The sequence below is a fragment of the Corythoichthys intestinalis genome, chromosome 18 (assembly GCF_030265065.1).
Source record: "Corythoichthys intestinalis isolate RoL2023-P3 chromosome 18, ASM3026506v1, whole genome shotgun sequence".
NCBI classification, from domain to species: Eukaryota; Metazoa; Chordata; class Actinopteri; order Syngnathiformes; family Syngnathidae; genus Corythoichthys; species Corythoichthys intestinalis.
In genome coordinates this window covers 37,521,807-37,542,656 of record NC_080412.1, presented here as the reverse complement: position 1 = coordinate 37,542,656, position 20,850 = coordinate 37,521,807, and the positions used below count along the sequence as shown (strand labels likewise).

Here is a 20,850-nt window from a genome sequence, read left to right as displayed (position 1 = left end):
TGTACCGTATGTTGAATGTAGATATCCATTTTGTGTCTTATCTTTCCATTCCAACTATAATTTACAGAAAAATATGGCATATTTTATAGATGGTTTGAACTGCGATTAATTGCGATTAATTATGATTAATTAATTTTTAAGCTGTAATTAACTCGATTAAAAATTTTAATCGTTTGACAGCCCTAGTTTTTACATCTGTAGCGCTGCAATGCATGCTAGGAGGAATGTTGGATGACAACAGTGTTGACAGCAGGTGGCAGCAGAAGTTGACTGTCTCCCCCAAGGGAGCAGTGATGGCCAAATGAGGATTTTTAAAACAATAAGGCTTTGCACCAAATTGGTTCAAAGCTTAATGGTGGTTCATTTGGTTTCATGACAGTCTTATGATGCCATTGTCAAATGAAATGTTACCAGTTAATATCTTTTGGTGTAAATATCCCATAATACAATGAGGACAACTGCGGCTTATAGTCCAGTGCGGCTTATCTATGAACTAATGCCGTTTTCATGTCAAATTTGGTGGCTGGCGGCTTATAGTCAGGTGCGCCTTATAGTCCAGAAATTACGGTATATAGGGCGAAAAACATTCAGGTAACTTGAAGTTCCGCTCTGAGACCCCCAATTTAGCCAACTTTCAAAATTGTCCGATGTGCATTTGTGATACATCATTGAAAAGCTTAAAATCTCAATCCTCTGGGGGAAGAAAAATTTTGAACAGGATGGCGTTTAAAAAAATAAATAAATAAAAAATTAAACAGCAAAACCCTATCTGGAGGTGAGCGAACACGAGAGCAGAATTATAGACACCATGACTTTAACGAGATATTATCGCGTACTTACCTTGTTTTAATCCAAAAACTCCATGTTGCATGTATCACTGAGTGTCAAGACAGCTGTGAATGGCCACAGCTGGATTTTGGAGCGATTTTATGTGTGGAACATGGTAATATAACAAGAGTCGTAATGCAGGAATCGCAGACATCAAGGAGTGGTTGAGATTTTCTTTTTCATATATTTACCCTTTAAAATTTTTTTTTTCCATTTTTCTCTGTTTGGATTGATTATTTGTCATCTAACATATTGGAGAAAATGCAACAGTAAACAAAAAACCCCCCCCCCAAAAAAACCCAGATATATTATCAGATTGCTGCTCAGCCTTCAACGCGTACAGACGCACTCTGAGCTCCTGAAGCACTCTATCTTAACCGATAAGCGCTCAAGGCCAGCAAGCTCGACTCCCAGTATGGCTCCAAAGAATTTGAAACCTGGAGACTTGGATGAAATAAAATCCTCCATTCAGAAGTTGGAGGTCTCCTTGACTGGCTTGATTCAAAACCAGAATCAAGAAATCGTCAGAGAGCTCCAGTTACTTCGCGCTGAAAATGAGAAAGTCAAGCAGGCGGTCGAGGAGAGAGATGTTCGCATCAAGAGGCTGGAAATTTTGGCTGACGATTTCGACCAGTGCCGACGCGCAAATAAGCTCATCATTTCTGGATTACAATTTACGCCTAGCCCAGGGGACACAGTGGCGCAACTGGCAATTTCGAAGCTGAAAGAGTATGGAATAAACATGGAACCGCTGGACATCCGTCGCTGCCTTCTGCTCCCATCTGGGGGGAGAGGACCAGCGACGGTGCTCATGAAGCTGGCAGACCACAAGACCAAGACTGCCCTGCTTGACCAGCGCCGCCACCTGAAAGGGTCGAAGATTTTTTTGAATGACAACTTGACTCGCCGAAATGCCGAAATTGCAAGAAAAGCACGTCAACTCAAGAAAGCTGGGAAAATAGCCAACACCTGGGTCTCGGATTGCAGGATCCTTGTCAAGACGCAAGATATGAAGATAAAAGCTATCACGAGTCTTGACCAGCTGAATATAATAGCTGGATAACTGTAAATACTACACAGCAGACCAGTATAACAACTCGTGGATGTGGACGGTAAGCTGAAACCTATCAACGTCAGGAGTCTCTACAAGAATTCGAACACACTAAGGATTATCCATAACCTTGTACGCCCTGAAACTAATTGAGCTGCTTGACTGGACGCTAAGTTACTAAACTCAGATTGTTGATCGTGTTATTGTACAGTTTTGATGTATGTTTCATGCCTGAATGTGCGTCTTTAGTTGTATGGGGGACGGGAAACTGATAAGCAAATGCTTCATCCCGTCCGCCTTTGTCCTCTTCTTCGGTTCCTTCGGGCAAATCATATCACATTTTGTAATTGTCAATGATTGTCAATGATACTGATGATGATGACAATAAAATTCCATTCCATTCCATATTAGATGATGAATAATCGATCCAAACAAAGAAAAATTGAAAAAAAAAAAAAAGTTTAAAAGTGTAAATATTTGATAAAGAACATTTCGACCACTCCTTGTTGTCTGTGAATTGTGCATCGCGACCCTTGTTATATTATCATGTTTCACCCATAAAATCCCCACAAAGTCCGACTGTGGCCATTCACAGCTGTGTCTTGACACTCGGTGAGACATACTACGAGTTTTTGGATCGAAACAAGGCAAGTACGCGATAATATCTCCTTAAAATCATGGTGTCTTTAATTATGCTCGCTCATGCTCTCACCTCCAGTTAAGGTCTAGGGGTTTGAAAATTTTTTTATTTTTTATTTTTTTAAATGCCCTCCTGTTCAAACTTTTTCTACCCCCAGAAAATTGAGATTTCTCAATGATGTATCACACATGCATATAGCACAAGTTTGAAATTTGGCAAAATTGGGGGTCTCAGAGCGGAACATCAAGTCAAGAGTGTTTTCCGCCAAATACAGTCATTTAAAAAAATTAGGACACCCTATGGAAGCCTGTGTTTTCTAACATATTTGGTCATATTTAATAACAATTTTAGCAATATTGAGAGATTCAAGTAATAGAACTAAACAATTTATCCTGAAAAAAATGCAATTAAATGCAAGTTCTGTTGTGGAATAAATTCGGACACCCCCACATTCAACCCCACTTCAAATGGATAAAATCACACACAGGGGTATCACATCAGGTGCACATGACTAGAACATCATTACCCAGTGTTTTGAAGGAGGCTTGCCTTATTTAAACCTCACATTTAGTTTGGTGTGCCCCTGACTGTTGAAGTAAGAGAAAACACCATGGCGAGATCAAAGGAGCTGTCTGAGTCCTTCAGAAAGCAGATTGTAGACGCGTATGTGTCTAGTAAGGGATTTCAAAAAATCTCAAAAGAATATGAAATCCGCCATTGCACTGTCTGGAAAATAGTGTACAAGTGGAGGACATTCAAAACAACTGCCGTCATGCCCAGGTCTGGCCATCCAAGCAGGTTCAGCCCGAGAGCAGACCGCAAGATGCTAAATGTCGTCCCCAAAAACCCTAAAATATCATCACGGGACCTACAGCAGGCTCTTGTTGATGTGAAAGAGCATGCCTCTCCAATCAGAAAGAGACTTGAAAAGTTTAACCTTCATGGCAGGTGAGCAAAGAGGAAACCTTTGCTCTCCAAGAAGAACATGAAGGCCAGACTGAAGTCCGCCAGTCTGAATGTAGACAAAGACCAGGACCTCTGGAATAATGTTCTTTGGATAGAAAAACCTAAAATTGAATTATTTGGACACCAGAAAAGAGGAGATGTTTGGCATAAACCCAAACAGCATTCCAGGAAAAGAACCTCATCCCAACTGTGAAGCATGGAGGTGGAAGTGTCATGGTATGGGGATGCTTTGCTACAGCGGGACCTGGCCAGCTCACCATCTTAGAATCCACCATGAATTCTATCGCGCGTCAGAGGGTGCTTGAGGAACATGTGAGATCATCTGTGAAAAAATTAAAGCTGAAGCAAAATTGGACCCTGCAACATGACAATGACCCAAAACATACCAGTAAATCCACCAAGGACTGGCTGAAAAGGAAGAAATGGAGAGTCCTGGAATGGCAGGGTCAAAGCCCAGATCTTAATCCCATTGAGATGCTGTGGTGTGACTTGAAACAGGCTGTACATGCAAGAGAGCCCTCAAACATCTCACAGCTGAAAGTATTCTGCGTTGAGGAATGGGACAAACTTTCTTCAGTCAAAGACGGGTAGATGGCTACAAAAAGCGTCTTACTGATGTTTTTTCAGTCAATGTGGGTCACGCTACCTGGTGGTAGGGTGTCCTAACTTTTTCCTCAGTTAGAATTAGGGTTGTTCCAATCATGTTTTTTTGGTCCCGATCCGATCCCGATCGTTTTAGTTTGAGTATCTGCCGATCCCGATATTTCCCGATCCGATAGTTTTTTAAAAATTTTGCTCCCGATTCAATTCCAATCATTCCCGATAAAATTTCCCGATCATATACATTTTGGCAACGCATTAAGAAAAAAAGGAATAAAACTCGGACGAGTATATACATTCAACATACAGTACATAAGTACTGTATTTGTTTATTATGACAATAAATCCTCAAGATGGCATTTACATTATTAACATTCTTTCTGTGAGAGGGATCCACGGATAGAAAGACTTGTAATTCTTAAAGGATAAATGTGACTTTGTATATTGTGACTAAATATTGCCATCTAGTGCATTTGTTGAGCTTTCAGTAAATGATACTGCAGCCATTTAACTTCTGCTCAAATGCATAATGTGAAGTGCAACCATGACTGTCCGTAGGGCTACCAATTGATATATCTTCTCTGCGTTGGGAAAGAACATAGGGTGTTAAGAAAATGATCAACTACTACTTTTCTTCCCTACATTCCCATGTTATATTTAATTGCTAAGAGTGGTATTGTAAGGCTTTAGCCACATAAAAAATGGCTCCAAAGGCTGTCAAAATTCTCTCTACTCATTATACGCTGCCTTTTAGCGCTATCTATAGGTAAAACGGCATCTTTATAGATTGAATGCGACAATGCGTGAGTGGGTCGTGCAGCGCATGCGTGAATTACTTAACGTGATTAATTAAAAAGAATTAATTACCGCTGTTAACGCAATAAATTTGATAGCCCTACTTTAAGCCAAAACTACTCTGGATGAGTGTAAGACATTTTGTCTGTAACGTTAAATACAATTAAAAAACGATTTAAATAAAAAAAATGTATATATTAAAAAAAGGCATGTCCGATATTTTTTTGCCGATTCCGATACTTTGAAAATGATGTGATCGGACCCGATCGATCGGGATCGATCGGGACATCTTTAGTTAGAATATGCATTTTTGTTGTTATATGTGGTTTAATGAATAAAACAATGTTAATTATTGCTTTTTTATCTGCAATTAAATCACTTTCTTTTCCAGTGATAAAGAAAAACAAGATCAGACATTGATATGTGAACATTTCTCAATAAAGAAGTGAACATTTATTGGAGTGTCCTAATTGTTTTTTTTTTTTTTTTACAAGACTGTACATACACTGTATATTTATATAATTTATATCACAATTATTACATTTGCAGTTCTTAAAAACCATTTATAAAAATATACATAGGTATACGTAAATATGTTTCGCCCTTACTTTTTTTTATTTTCACGGGGTGGTGTCCCATTAAACGCGAAAAACGAGGGATCACTGTAAATGTCTAAAATGCTTGGTTGTTTTATTTAGCCACATCACGAACAGCATTTTTTGAATAGCTGACAATTACGCACTGTACTGTACTGCAGTGCGGTACTACAACCACCATAATAAATAATGTTAAATTACAGACCATGCCAATCTACCCTCCCGCCCTTTGAGACAGCAAAACTGTTCCATTAACTCATTGGCTGCCATTGACGGCGATAGACAACCAATCCGTTTTGACTGGCAGTGAACCAGAAGTATTTTGTTGCTCTTGAAATACTTTGTAGGGATTCCTAATGAAGCGACCGCGATTTTAATCGTATGTTCAACAGGGCAAGACTCCAATTTGTAGTTCATTTGTGAGGTGAAAACAACGAAAATAATTGTTGCTAACGGCTCATATCTTAACCTTTGCTCCCATTTGAAAAGGTTCATCCGCAAGAGTGAATAATTGGGTATGAACGTAGGCTGAGCTGTCTGCACCACTTGTTTGGCCAGTGAGTAATACTCACTGATGCCTAGCCTATATTGAATGAGATGGCTGTGGGGGCAACAAATCCCTCGCGGGCCTTCACTGCATTATCCAACTCTTCTGGAGCCATGCCCCGGGGCTGTGAGTGAATTAGCTACAGCAATTGAGTTATTGCTGCCTCCAATTTGTACATAGCGTATTGAACGGCTGTTGCGGCCATATCCGCATTGCTCGTCCAGCAGTCTTCCTTTCGGGGGCCAACTGGGCGCTGAAGCTGCACCGTTGTTGCTGCTCCTACAACACAGCGGACTAAGTAGTCTTGATATAGTGACATATGGTCCAAGGGAGCATGCAACCTGATATTTAACTGCCATGACAAGAGGGGGTTCATAGTGTGTGTTGCTAGTACAAGAAAGGATTTTATTAGCTGGAACGGATTGGATTGGATATCGAACGGACTAACAAAAAATGGAGGGCAAAAAAAAAATTGTTCTAAAGCAGCGCTGTCCAACATTTACTGAGCCAAGACATTCATTTTACATAAGATGAATCTCACAGCACAGCATGTTCTTTTACTTACTACCAAATTACGTACCGTATTTTTCGGACTATAAGTCGCACCTGAGTGTAAGTCGCACCAGCCAAAAAATGCGTAATGAAGATGAAAAAAGAAAACATGTATAAGTCACACCGGAGTATACAGTGCCCTCCATAATTATTGGCACCCCTGAAAAAGATGTGTTTTTTAGCTTCTAATTTGATATATTTTTTAAATTCAAGTAATATGGGAGCTTAATGGAAAAAAGAGAAAAATCCAACCTTCAATACAAGTGCATTTATTCAGTGGGGAAAAATCCCACATAAAGAAAAAATTATTTGACATCAAATAATGTGTGTCACAATTATTAGCACCCCTGGTGTTAATACTTTGTAAAACCCCCTTTTGCCAACAAAACAATGTCTGGGGACTGAGATGGCCATGGGAGCAGCTTGATTTTGTGTCTGGTGAACCATTTCTGTGTAGATTTGGCCATATGTTTATAATAATAATGCATTTTATTTGTAACGCACTTTACATTTGAAAAACAAATCTCAAAGTGCACATTGGCAAAAAAAGAAAATAATAAATAAAATGCAAAAGACTAAGAAGGGTCATTGTCTTGCTGAAAGACCCAGTGACGACCCATCTTCAGCTTTCGGGCAGAGGGCAACAGATTTTGATTTAAAATCTCCTGGTATTTCAAAGCATTGATGATGCCATGCACCCTAACAAGGTTCCCAGCGCCTTTGGAAGCGAAACAGCCCCACAGCATCACTGACCCACCCCCATACTTAACAGTGTGTATGAGGTCCTTTTCAGCATGCGCATCTTTCGTGGCATGCCAGACCCACTTAGAGTGTTTATTGCAAAAAGCTCAATCTTCGTGTCATCTGACCAAAGCACACGGTCCCAGTTGAAGCCTTGGACCGTGTGTATTTTTGTGTGAGACCAAGATTAAGCTGATGGGGGTGGGTCAGTGATGCTGTGGGGCTGTTTCGCTTGCAAAGGCCTTGGGAACCTTGTTAGGGTGCATGGCATCATGAATGCTTTGAAATACCAGGACATTTTAAAACAAAATCTGTTGCCCTCTGCCCGAAAGCTGAAGATGGGTCGTCACTGGGTCTTTCAGCAAGACAATGACCCTAAACATATGGCCAAATCTACACAGAAATGGTTCACCAGACACAAAATCAAGCTTCTCCCATGGCCATCTCAGTCCCCAGACCTTGTTTTGTTGGCAAAAGGGGGTTGTACAAAGTATTAATACCAGGGGTGCTAATAATTGTGACACACATTATTTGATGTCAAATAATTTTTTCTTTATGTGGGATTTTTTCCCCACTGAATGAATGCACTTGTATTGAAGGTTGAATTTTTCTCTTTTTTTCCATTAAGGTCCCATATTATTTGAATAAAAAAAATATATATTAGAAGTTAAAAAACACATCTTTTTCAGGGGTGCCAATAATTTCCAATCATTCCCGATAATTTTTCCCAATCATATACATTTTGGCAATGCATTAAGAAAAAAATGAATAGAACTCGGACGAATATATACATTCAACATACAGTACATAAGTACTGTATTTGTTTATTATGACAATAAATCCTCAAGATGGCATTTACATTATTAACATTCTTTCTGTGAGAGGGATCCACGGATAGAAAGACTTGTAATTCTTAAAGGATAAATGTGACTTTGTATATTGTGACTAAATATTGCCATCTAGTGTATTTGTTGGGCTTTCAGTTAATGATACTACAGCCATTTAACTTCTGCCCAAATGCATGATAGGAAGTGCAACCATGCCTGTGCGTAGGGGCACCAATTGATATATCTTCTCTGCGTTGGGAAAGAATATAGGGTGTTAAGAAAATGATCAACTACTACCTTTCTTCCCCACATTGCCTCCCACGTTGCTGAGAGAGGTATTGTTTAGCCACAAAAAAAATGGCTCCAAAGGCTGTCAAAATTCTCTACTCATTATACGCTGCCTTTTAGCGCTATCTATAGGTAAAATGGCGTCTTTATAGATTGTACGCGACAATGCGTGAGTGGGTCATGCAGCGCATGCGTTAATTATTTAATGTGATTAATTTTAAAAAATTCATTACCGCCGTTAACGCAATAAATTTGATAGCCCTACTTTAAGCCAAAACTACTCTGGATGAGTGTAAGGCATTTTGTCTGTAAAATTAAAGTGCATGTGACACGAAAAAGCATGTTTATTTAATAATACACGCGGTATTTTATGCTCTTGAATGATATGGACCACTTGGATGTGTGTGGAAGCTATCGCTATATTTATTTAGTTTTTTGAATCCCGCGCCATGAAAATGAGTGACTTCCGGCTTCGGTCTTGCATTGAGGAGGAGGGCGCTGTGGCGTGTGCGGTAGGAGACGTCCTCTTCACTATACAGCGTACTGTTGTGTATGAGGACGAAGGATTCAGCTGATTTTGTGGATTAATACGTTTATTTTTCGCATCACGCCAGCCAAACGGCTGCAAAAAATCATTCTGTATGAGGGAGAGGCGTATGCGCCTTTTTGGAGTTTCAAAAGGTTCCCATTCACCATGGATATTTACTGTGGGACGATTGGACTTACGAGGAAGTGAGTAAACATCTTGTTTTGTATTATGTCAAATACGAATACAGAGATTACAAAATAAACACTACAAACTTTCTTTAAATAAAGGACTACTTACGTTTGATCATTGATAAGCATGTAAAAAGCTCTCCTCATGCACATTAGCAGCACGTTAGCTGCACAACAACTGCAGCCACCCTCCTCCGGGGCGGTTTGCTGATCCGCCAAGACAATCGACAACCCAGTTGTCATGTCAATAAATCCAGGCTAGTTATGTGTGATGTTCCGCTTCGAAGACTTTGAAACATCACTCGGTTCGGGTTAGCATGTCGGCTAGCTGTCACGCCTTTTGGTTTGTTTACATTCTCCGAAGCCGGGGAAGGGAAATGACATATGTCCGATTTAGGTGTCATAAAATATCGTTCGGGAGGTGCGACAGTCAAGGTGAAGTCGGCAGTTTTGACCATTATGGAGTAATTTTGCCATGTCGTCCTGAATAAATGCATTTTTATTATTTCATATTCCATTTAGCACAAGACTGTTATTTGTCATGACCATGCCATTTATTTAGCAATTGGGGAAAATACTTGGATAAAAAGAATATCCTGTAAAAATATTGAAGTAAAGAGACAGAAACAATGACATTTTTTAGCTGTCTTTGTCGCGTTTTCCTCGTTGTGAATAGTTCCCCCTCGACGGGCTGACTGGTCCTTCTCAGGCCATTTATATAGCTAATGGGGAAAAGTACTTGGATAAAAAGAATGTCCTGTAAAAATATTGGAGTAGAGAGACTGAAACAATGACATTTTGCGGCTCTCTTTGTCGCGTTGGGCTGAATAGTAAAACCGATGAGCCCAGTCTACCGCTGACGTCATTCACCTACCTGTTGGGGACGCTAAAGCCCTATAATGGTAGGCGTGGCTAACTGGCAGATTAAAAGACTAATTTCTCATCATCTGCGCTTTGCTAAATTGTTGCATATAGTCGAATAGTCTCAAAATATGATTCTAATTCACATAATAATGCCATTTAAGACTTTTTTTCTCCTGTCGTATGCTCTTTAAATACAATTAGAAAACGATTTAAATAAAAAATATATATGTATATTAAAAAAAGGCATGTCCGATATTTTTTTGCCGATTACGATACTTTGAAAATGACGTGATCGGACCATCTTTATTTATAAATGATTTAGGGCTGCAGCTATCGAATATTTTAGTAATCGAGTAATCGACTGAAAATTATATCGATTAATCGAGTAATCGGATAAAACAAATATATTTTTAGGTGAAGAGCAATTATAAATATACATGAGAAAACAAGACATTTCATCCAATCTTGAACCATTTTCAGTCAATCAATGTCTTCATTTTCGATGTATATTGTTGAAAACAGCCAACAATTGCATCTCAGATGTAACTAGAATTTAAAAAAAAGACTAATTCACTGCTTTCACTCAAAAAACTTTTAGATCTTATTAAAAAAAATAATAATAATTAAAAAAAAATATATATATATATATATATCTTACCTAAAAATGCCGTTACGCTTGATAACACACATCACTTAAAAGTTAGGATTTTTGCCCACGTGTTTCAATTGAATTTCTCTTTGTGTCAAGCCATTTTTAAGTTCTAGTTAAGTTTTAAGTTAGTCTAAACTGTAAGTCCTGATAGGATTTTGAGTTTTTGCAGTGTTCAAAATAAATGTATGATACAGGCTGTATTGGAGCAAATTAGGGAGCAGTGCTACTTGGTGTTTTATCCAGCAATGACTACTGAGCTAAAATTGATAGTTAGCATGATTAAGTTTTTATTTTACACCCTCATCACTCCACAATGCTATGTTATGTTAAAGCCTGTATGTAAGACACGTTAGCCACGCATCGACAGTGGTCATAATTAAATGAAACCTAGCCCTCCGCAGGGCTAACGTTACGTGAGCTAGTAGCGACAGTGACATTAATCTTATTTATTAGCGCTTAGCGCTCTTTATTAGCGCTTAGCGCTCTACTGCTTTAAGATGGCGGCTGTTTACTAACGCTGCCCAGACGCGGCCGAGTCTGTCATTGCGCATCTAGTTTAACATACATGTGATCTCTATGAGACTTAACAGACGCTACCTGTACCAACGTAGCATCGTGCGGGCTAGTATTTAGCAACGTTGGCGTCGTTTGTGGCGGCTGTCGGCGGCAGTAAGTTTTTTTTTTCCCTTCTTCCTCTCCGCACGTGACAGCGCGTTGTACCGCATTAAAAGTAGTCCGAGCAAAACGTGATGCTTAGAGCTGTCAAAATAAACGATTACTCGAGGTGAAAAAAATTACTCGGATCAGTTTTTAAACTCGAGTTACTCGAGTTGCTCGAGTACTGGTTTGAGCTCTAAAATGATTATAACGTGTCATTTAGTGTTATCCGGCAAATTATCTCACTTATGAATGGATATAAAATCTCAAAGCTGGACATAAATAGAGTTAGTGACATAATTTTCCATATGACAAAGAAAATAAGCATTCAGTAATGCCCATGATTGTGTCATGTCATAATTATGACAGTGTTATGACACTGCTGTCAAATAAAGCGTAACCTATTAACCCAAATAAATAAACAAATAAGCCGCACTGGACTATAAGCCGCAGGATTCAAAATGAAGCAAAAAAGTAGTGGCATATAGTCTGAAAATTACGGTACATAATCTGTTGTTGCACATGATGTTTTATTTTTTTAGATAAGATGTTTTTTTATGTTTATCGAACTTGTCTGGTGAGCTAACATTGTTGCTAATGCTATGTTGTGCACTTTCTGTTTTTGTAGTTTTAAGACGGTCTTAAGAGGACAATGGTTTGAGGCCATTCTTTCAATAAATCAGAACAAAAAGTGATTATTAAAGCGTCATTCACAAGCTGTCTAGCTTGGGAAAAATAGACGCTTCGAAGTGAGGACAGCATATAAATTATATAATAATGTGTTGAGTCACACATGAAAAAACCTGTGATTTATAGTCCAAAAAATACGGCTATGACTCTTATACATAGACACGCTGGCAATAAAATAGTTAATGTATCTAAAAGTAACTTCAAAACTTTCATCGCGGTGTCATGATCTCCTTTGCAAGGACTTTTAATATAAGTATTGACTCTCTTTACCTCATTGGGGGCCCCTAATAGGCATAAATATTTGCTCCCTGCGAGACGGGCGACTCATGACATTTTCAAAAGAGCTTTTAACGCGCAGCACTCCACTAAACGAGACTTAAAAGGATGAGCGGGACGATGCCGCACTACACAACAGGTGGTAAGTTAGGCAGCAATTGCATCTGACGGTTTGCTGCTGTAGAAAAAAAGAACAACAGGAATTAATGTTTTCAACAAAACAAGCCAAAACACAAACAGTAGGGAAAGGCTGCTTCTTGCTGTAATGAAGAATATTCAAAATTCTGTCATGAAATGTGGTTTGTATGTAAAAAAAAAAAAAAAAAAAAGACAGAAAAATAGATAACCCACCTGCAATGGGGCCGGTTTATACCATGTATGAAGTAACAGTCACCGCCATTCACACAGAAGCTCTTCTCTGTGTCGTTGCATCTGCTGGAGTGGCCTGAGCCTGGAGATAGCGTTGTGGTTACTGGAAAAGAAAGGAAAGATGAAATGAGTTCAGAGATTATTATATATTCTTAATTATTATATATTTAATTATTATTAACTAGAGCTGAAACGAGCAACTCGAGCAACTGGAGTTTAAAAACTGATCCGAGTCATTTTATTCACCTCGAGGAATCGTTTAATTTTGCCAGCTCTCAGCATCACGTTTTGCCCGGACTACTTTTAATGCGGGACAACGTGCTGACGTCACGTGCGTAGAGGAAGAAGCAATTGAAAAAACTAATAATAATAATAAAATAAAAAAAACTTACCGCAGCCGACAGCCGCTACAAACTACGCCGACGTTGCTAAAAACTACGCCCGCATGATGCTAGTTTGGTAGCAGGTAGTGTCCGATGCGTCTCATAGATATCGCATGCATTTAGGACTAGATACCAAATGACAGACTCGGCCGCGTCTGGGCAGCGTTAGTAAACAGCCGCCATCTTTAAGCAGTAGACTTCTCATCGCTAATAAATATAATGTTACTGTCACTCGTCCATGTAACGTTAGCCCTTCGGAGGGCTAGGTTTCTATTGATTATGACCACTGTCGATGCGTGGCTAATGTGTCTTACATACAGGCTTTATTTAATCTGTGAAAACATAGCGCTGTAGCGTGACGAGAGTGTAAAATTAAAACATAATAAAGCTAACTGTCAGTTTTAGCTCAGTAGTCATTGCTGAATAAATGTGCTCCAATACAGCTGGTATCATACATTTATTTTGAAAACTGCAAAAACTCAAAATCCTACCAGTACTTACAGTTTAGACTAACTTAAAACTTAACTAAAACTTAAAAATAGCTTTACACAAATGGAAATTAAATTGAAACTAGGGCTGTCAAACGATTAAAACTTTTAATCGAGTTTATTACAGCTTAAAAATTAATTAATCGTAATTAATCGCAATTAATCGCAATTCAAACATCTATAAAATATGCCATATTTTTCTGTAAATTATTGTTGGAATGGAAAGATAGGACACAAGATAGATATATAAATTCAACATACGGTACATAGGACTGTATTTGTTTATTATAACAATAAATCAACAAGATGGCATTAACATCAACATTCTGATAAAGCGATCCATGGATAGAAAGACTTGTAGTACTTAAAAGAAAAATGTTAGTACAAGTTATAGAAATTTTATATTAAAACCCCTCTTAATGTTTTCGTTTTAATAACATTTGTAAAATTTTCAATCAAAAAATAAACTAGTAGCCCGCCATTGTTGATGTCAATAATTACTGACACAATGCTCATGGGTGCTGAAGCCTATAAAATCAGTCGCACCCAAGCGCCAGCAGAGGGCGGCAAAACTCCATAAAACACAATTAACAAGTGAGCGTTTCACTGTACCGTCATTTAAATCTATCTGAGCGGGGCATCTGCGTTAATTGCGTCAAATATTTTAACGTGATTAATTTAAAAAAATTAATTAACGCCCGTTAACACGATAATTTTGACAGCCCTAATTGAAACACGTGGGAAAAACATGTAGCTTTCAAGTGATGTGTGTTATCAAGCATATTTACATTTTTAGGTAAGAAATATGTTGTTGTTGTTTTTTTTATAAGATCTTGAAGTTTTTGGAGTGAAAGCAGCGAATTTGTTTTTCTAGTCACATCTTAGATGCAATTGTTGGCTGTTTCCAACAATGTACATCGAAAATAAAGACATTGATTGACTGAAAATGATTCAATATTGGATTATATGTCTTTTTTCTCTCATGTATATTTATAATTGCTCTTTACCTAAAAAAAAAATGTTTTATCCGATTACTCGATTAATCGATAGAATTTTCAGTCGATTACTCGATTACTAAAATATTCGATAGTTGCAGCCATATTACTAACGTATTGGCTGCCATTGACGGTGATAAGCAGTGTCGCCTCCAGAAATGTTTCATAGGGGTGGCCAGATGGGGCCACTTAAAATCTTGGGGTGGCCAAAACTAAAGCCATAATTTCAGGTTTCATTATATTATTGCGGTAAAAAGGTCAGGGGAAAACTATCAGAAAGACTTAAGGACACGGCTACTGATATACTTTGGTGTATTGCGTAATATTTGATGTTACTAATGATTTAATGTGCATAGTCCATAACTGTCCAGTCAACATTTTGAGTTCCACAACAATTCTGTTTTATCGTGGTATGTCTATATTAGGCATTAGGTGTACCTTTAACTAGGGCCGTCAAACGATTAAAATTTTTAATCGAGTTAATCACAGCTTAAAAATTAATCGTAATTAATGGCAATTCAAACCATCTCTAAAATATGCCATATTTTTCTGTAAATTATTGTTGGAATGGAAAGATAAGACAAGACGGATATATACATTCAACATACTGTACATAAGTACTGTATTTGTTTATTATAACAATAAATCCACAAGATGGCATTAACATTATTAACATTCTTTCTGTGAAAGGGGTCCATGGATAGAAAGACTTGTAATTCTTAAAGGATAAATGTGAGTTTGTATATTGTGACTAAATATTGCCATCTAGTGTATTTTTGGAGCTTTCAGTAAATGATACTGTAGCGACTTAACTGTTCTGCCCAAATGCATGATGGGAAGTGGTGCAACCATGACTGTGTGTGGTGGCTGCAAATGCTATATCTTCTCTGCGCTGGGTACACTACAGGGTGTTAAGAAAAAGATCAACTCCTGTCATTCTTCCCCACGTCGCTTCCCACAATATTTATAGTTGCTGTGGGAAAGATGACAAAGCTTTTGCCAATTAAAAGCACGGTCTCAATGAATGCTTGTATCTACTCCACTCACTTGACCCTGCCTCTTATCTCGGTACACAAGTAAAACGGCGCCATTGTAGGCTGTTTGCGGCAATGCGTGAGTGAGTCGTACCGCAAATGCATTAATTGCGATACGTATTTTCACGTGATTAATTTAAAAAATTAATTGAAAATTAATTAATTGAAAAAATTAATCACCGCCCGTTAATGCGATAAATTTGACAGCCCTACATTTAACAAAACAAAATAAATGCACTCATTTGGGATGAAATGCATAACTGATGCTACAACAATCTAACGATATACTGGCAAGCGGGGTGGCCAGTGGGGTGGCCGACCAATTTATTGGGGTGGCCACGGCCACCCCTGGCCACCCCCTGGTGGCGCCACTGGTGATAAGACAAACCAGATCTGCTCTAGAAAAGAACTGTTTTGACAGTAACTGTCTCATAATATCACTGACAACATTGAAGCTAAGTAAATGCAAACATCAGCATGTAAACGGCCTCGAAGACGAAAATGAAAAAGGCTGCCAAAAACAACACAGAATGCAGCAGAATTGCTCTTAGGCGGCGATTCTTCAACAGACCACAAGAGGGAATCACATTCCATTAGTGTTAGTAGTTCCTCACTGTGTAACTCTGACTTACAACATTATAAAATTTAAAAAGTATGGATTTGTATGGTGAAAAGAACTTCATACAATGTGAGAATCTAAATCACAACGATAAACAAATTGAGTACAACTACCAAGGAATATGCAAAAATCCAGTTTTTGACATGCATCACTTGTATGCAGTGTTGTCACAGATTACTTAAAAAAGTAATTTAATTACTGATTATACCTCAAAAAAGTAATCTACTTACTTTCCCGATTACTTTATTATCAAAGTAACTAATGGGGGGTGGGTTTCGATAAGCATCTGCATCTTTCCTTGTCTGCCTTCGTCTTTCCTTAGGGTAAAATTCCACACTCTGAAACTGTCAATTGCCACGTTTACATGGAGCCAAATATTCCAATTACAATCGGAATATTTGTTCAAACCGAATAAATGTGTTCCATATAAACACCTCATTCGGAATGAACAGGCCCAAACCGAATGGAATTTCATTCCGATTCACAGGGGTGGAATATTCCTTTTCCCAAACCGATTAGAAGTAAAATTATATCATGTAAACAGGGAAGCGGAATGGTGTCTGGTTGCGTTCTTTCTGCGCATGCTCCGTTCTGACGTGGTTACGTCACTTGGTGACGTAAGTAACGTCACTTGCAACATGGCTTCCAAGCACACGCACAGCGCACCCACACAACTTTTTAAATGAACGGCGTATCATTCTGAAGTTTTGTTTCCACTCGAAAAGTTAAAACAGCAGCTGATCTGACGATCGAGCTCCATGTTTTGCAACGTGACGCTTTGTTTTGATTAATCTGCGCATGTCAGACGGCAGTTGTCAAACGTCCTTTCGGAATAAAGGCAGTCACATGTAAACGCTGGATCGGAATAGATAAAGTGACATGTAAACAGCTGATGTGAAATTTCCATTCGGAATGATTTGAATCGGTATGAATAAAAGTCAGCATGTAAACGTGGCTAATGATTTTGATGATGATGACAATGACAATAAATTCATTCATTCATTCACTTTAAAAGTAACTTATCAGTTACTTTTTACCAATTTTTCTCCTTTTGCTGCCTCAACATAAAAATGACAACAAAAAATGTCATCACATGTAATTGAATTTTTCACATAAGGCTTAATCTTTGAGTTAGCGGGGGTTTAATTAGTCGATGGAGTTGATTTCCACAACCATTGGCTCGCGCTAGCTTAGCCACCCCGGAGCCCTGAAACTAACAAATAACTGACAAACTGCACGGAATTTGTTCAAATCAACTCCAACGACTAAATAAACCCCCCCCGCTAACTCCAAGATAAAGCATAATGTCAAAAATTCTGAACTTCCCCTTTAAAATAAAGACCTAGCTGTTAAAATATTGTCTATAAAAGTTGTAAAGCAGTAAAAGAAACAACAAAAATTAATGAAATGAACAAGAATCATACAACGTAGTAGAGGTGTGCAAAATTTCCGATTCTTAGATTATTCGCGATTCGGCCGTGGAAGATTCGAGAACGATTCACAAACATCCAAATTCCGATTATTAAAATATGCGAAGTAAAGCGGAAGTACACAACACTCAGCGCGCCGCGCGGTCTTCGGGACGGAACGGAGCGAGAGTAGCTAAACATCATGCTTCCCATTACCCGGGTAGGGTAATGCCAATGCTCAACTCACGGCTCTAGCTCAACTCATGCAACGAGATAAAAAAAAAAAACAACAACATACCTGACTGCTGCCGAAAAGCTGCTAGAAAAGTACATCCGTATAATGTTACGGTGGATATCATTTATATAGGACTAGATGCATTATAGATTTGGTAGTGTTAGCAGCACATCTACAAAAAGCTAGATGCGGAAGTTATAAACGGCCGCCATCTTAAAGCAGTACACTTCCCTGCAAGGCTGTTGTAGCGAACCTTCCAAGCAAACCTAATTAACTTTTTATCTAAAATACTCCTAAATCGGTAAAATATTGAATTGAATCTATCTTTACAATAGTTTTAAAACTTTTCACATGTCGAAAGTAGACAAAAGGGAAATTATGGAATAACCGAAGCAATTTTAACAAATTTAATGGTTGATTCACAACATTAAATTAATTGAATGTAGTTTAAAGCTGCTGATACAGAATGGGGACTGGAGTTTTTTATTTAATGTTAATTTTTGTATATTTGTTTACTGCTATATGTTAACTTGATACTGAAATAGTAGTGTGGTTTAGCCTGAGAGTATTTTTGAACAATTTTGGAACTAATGTACAAAACATAAAAAAAAAAAGAGAGGAAAAAAAAGGAGGGGGGTGCATCAATAATCGTTTTATAATCGAATCGGAGCCTCTGAATCGTAATCGTAATCTAATTGTTAGGTGCCCAAAGATTCCCAGCTCTACAACGTAGTATTTCATAATGGGTCAAAATCATTTTTCGAGCAGATCATTTGACTAGCACCTAATACACTAGCTTTTGCTTTGCTAAGCCAAAACTACACCTGTGGAGGCAAGATGGATATTTAGAATTTCTGTAAACCTAAGCTTTCAAACGCAACCAACAACAACTGAGCTTGAACAGTTTTATATATATGTATATATACAGTATTGGCCAAAAGTTTGGCAACACCTCAAAAGTGGATACTTTGAAGAATGTAGAATATAAAACCTGTTTTCAGTTATTTCACTTTTTTGGCCATTCCACATGTTCGTTCATAGTTTTGATGTATTCAGAGAGGATTTACAATAGTAGTGAAAATATATAAAACGTAAAAATGTTTGGGTGTGTCCAAACTTTTGACTTTTGTTTGTCATCAACATGCTTTACCCCCAGCCCCACAAAAGTAAAACTCCGCCTATGGTTACAAACACTGACAATAAAATGTGCATACAGGCTGGTCACAAACTGTAGAAGTGCTGGCTGTCTTGTTACCTGTAGGGTGTTTCGAGTTTTGTCGTGTTGTACTGTTATTTCAAAGTGCTTTTTTGTTGATTTAGCGACCGACAGTCATTTTCAGCCAGCGTAAAGTTTGCAACACACTGAGATATTTTTGTCATCTTTACTGGACAGAAATGTGAAGTAATGGCTATATTTCCAGCAAGCAAAGGCATCCATTTGCGGTATATATATCCTGCCTTTCACTGTTAGCCTCGCTGCTTCGTCAGAATGCTATGTTGTTGACCGCCGTGGCAGACAGCGCTCAGCCTCAGACAGCACCGTAATACAAGTGACCCGTTTTTTTTTCCCCCCGATGAGAAATGCTCTTCGTACATGACTACAGTATTCTTAATTCTACATACATTATGAGGCAAAAACAAAATAGTAACGCACAGGCACTAGGGAAACTAACTTTAATCGGATTACTGGCTTGGAAAAATGAACGCGTTAGATTACTTGTTACTGAAGAAAGTAATCAGATTACAGTAACGCGTTACTGACAACACTACTTGTATGTCAACAGTTGGAAAAAGTGCCCTTTTCTTTCTACACAGGATACTCCAGTATTTCCACGAGGGCTCTCACTGTAGTTTCCCCATCCATGAGTATAATTGTATCTCTCAGCAGTGTTGACACTATCTCGAGAAGTTGTACGAGCAAAGATAAATATTTCCCTGACATAGCGTAGGAGTTGTTTATGCGCTGACTCAGATCCTTGGAATGGCCCGAAATGTCATGTATCTGCACTTAATCCCCCCTGGCTGAACAGACAGAATATGTTCGGGGTGAAGGCTGCTAATCAGGAGCCGCATCGTTTGAAGGCGAAGGGGGAGTGCCGAGAGGGAGAGGAACACGAGGTGAAGAGCGGAGAGTCAGGGTATGGAAAAGGTGCGCGCCGTGCAGCGTCCTTACACGTGATGGCGGCTGTTTACCTGCTGTCAGGTGCTATTAGCAATTTAGTAGATTGTGGCAGTTTGTTGGTGGGACGAGTAGAATTTCCGACTGCAAATTCTGTGCAAGGACAATAAATCAAAATTCAACAGCTGGAAAAGTGCGTTTGGAGTGGATTCAGTTGGACATGCGATGTGTGCTCTTTGCCATCAGGATGGGATGTCACAAGATCACATTTGTTACATGCAGAAAGTCGCATCAGCTCTTTTCTGTGTGTACAGAAGAGCCGAGAGCAGGATTTTGTACGAAAAAAAAGTTTTCTATTCTCCATGTGGGTGTACTGCAAATATCCTTTCATCAATCTTTTGACAAGAAAAGGTTTATTGAAGAAAGGGTTCATGACAACTCCATCGTTGCTCACACCTGACCTCTCGCTGGCTTGTTAAACGCCTCATAAAAAGATCAGTCAAGAAGCTAAAAACATTGTAAAAACAACCAGTCCCTTATAATAGAATATTAAGCAAAAGAGGTTGTAAAAACATGTAACGCCGCATCTGATTTGTCATTTCTATGGGGGTGGTTGATTATGGGTGATTATGCATGGTGACATATTACAACCTTGTTTATACGCCGCAAAAAAAAAAACAAAAAAAAAAACATGGCCTGTGGAATATCCACACAGGGAGACAGAGGAGATATAAACTTCACACGGATAGGATCAAGGCTAGGATTTGAACTCCGGTCATTCTGGGGTCATAGTTCATTTGGCCTCATGTCATTTCACTAATCCTTCAGATAAAATTGTATACTTTTACTGTTTACTCATCCATTCCTGTTATCATTAGTTAATTTGTTTTTCTTATTTTGAACACCAACACC

At 38.5% G+C, this 20,850-nt stretch overlaps 1 protein-coding gene across 2 annotated transcripts in view; it reads right to left on the bottom strand.

The window, feature by feature from the left end:
• Nucleotides 1-20,850, bottom strand: part of nrg2a (neuregulin 2a) — a 256,050-nt gene that overhangs the window by 36,579 nt on the left and 198,621 nt on the right. For both annotated transcript variants that reach the window (XM_057820501.1, XM_057820502.1), the window contains exon 4: nucleotides 12,639-12,759. In XM_057820501.1, coding sequence (XP_057676484.1) covers nucleotides 12,639-12,759 — 121 coding nt within the window. The remainder of the gene's footprint in view (nucleotides 1-12,638; nucleotides 12,760-20,850) is intronic.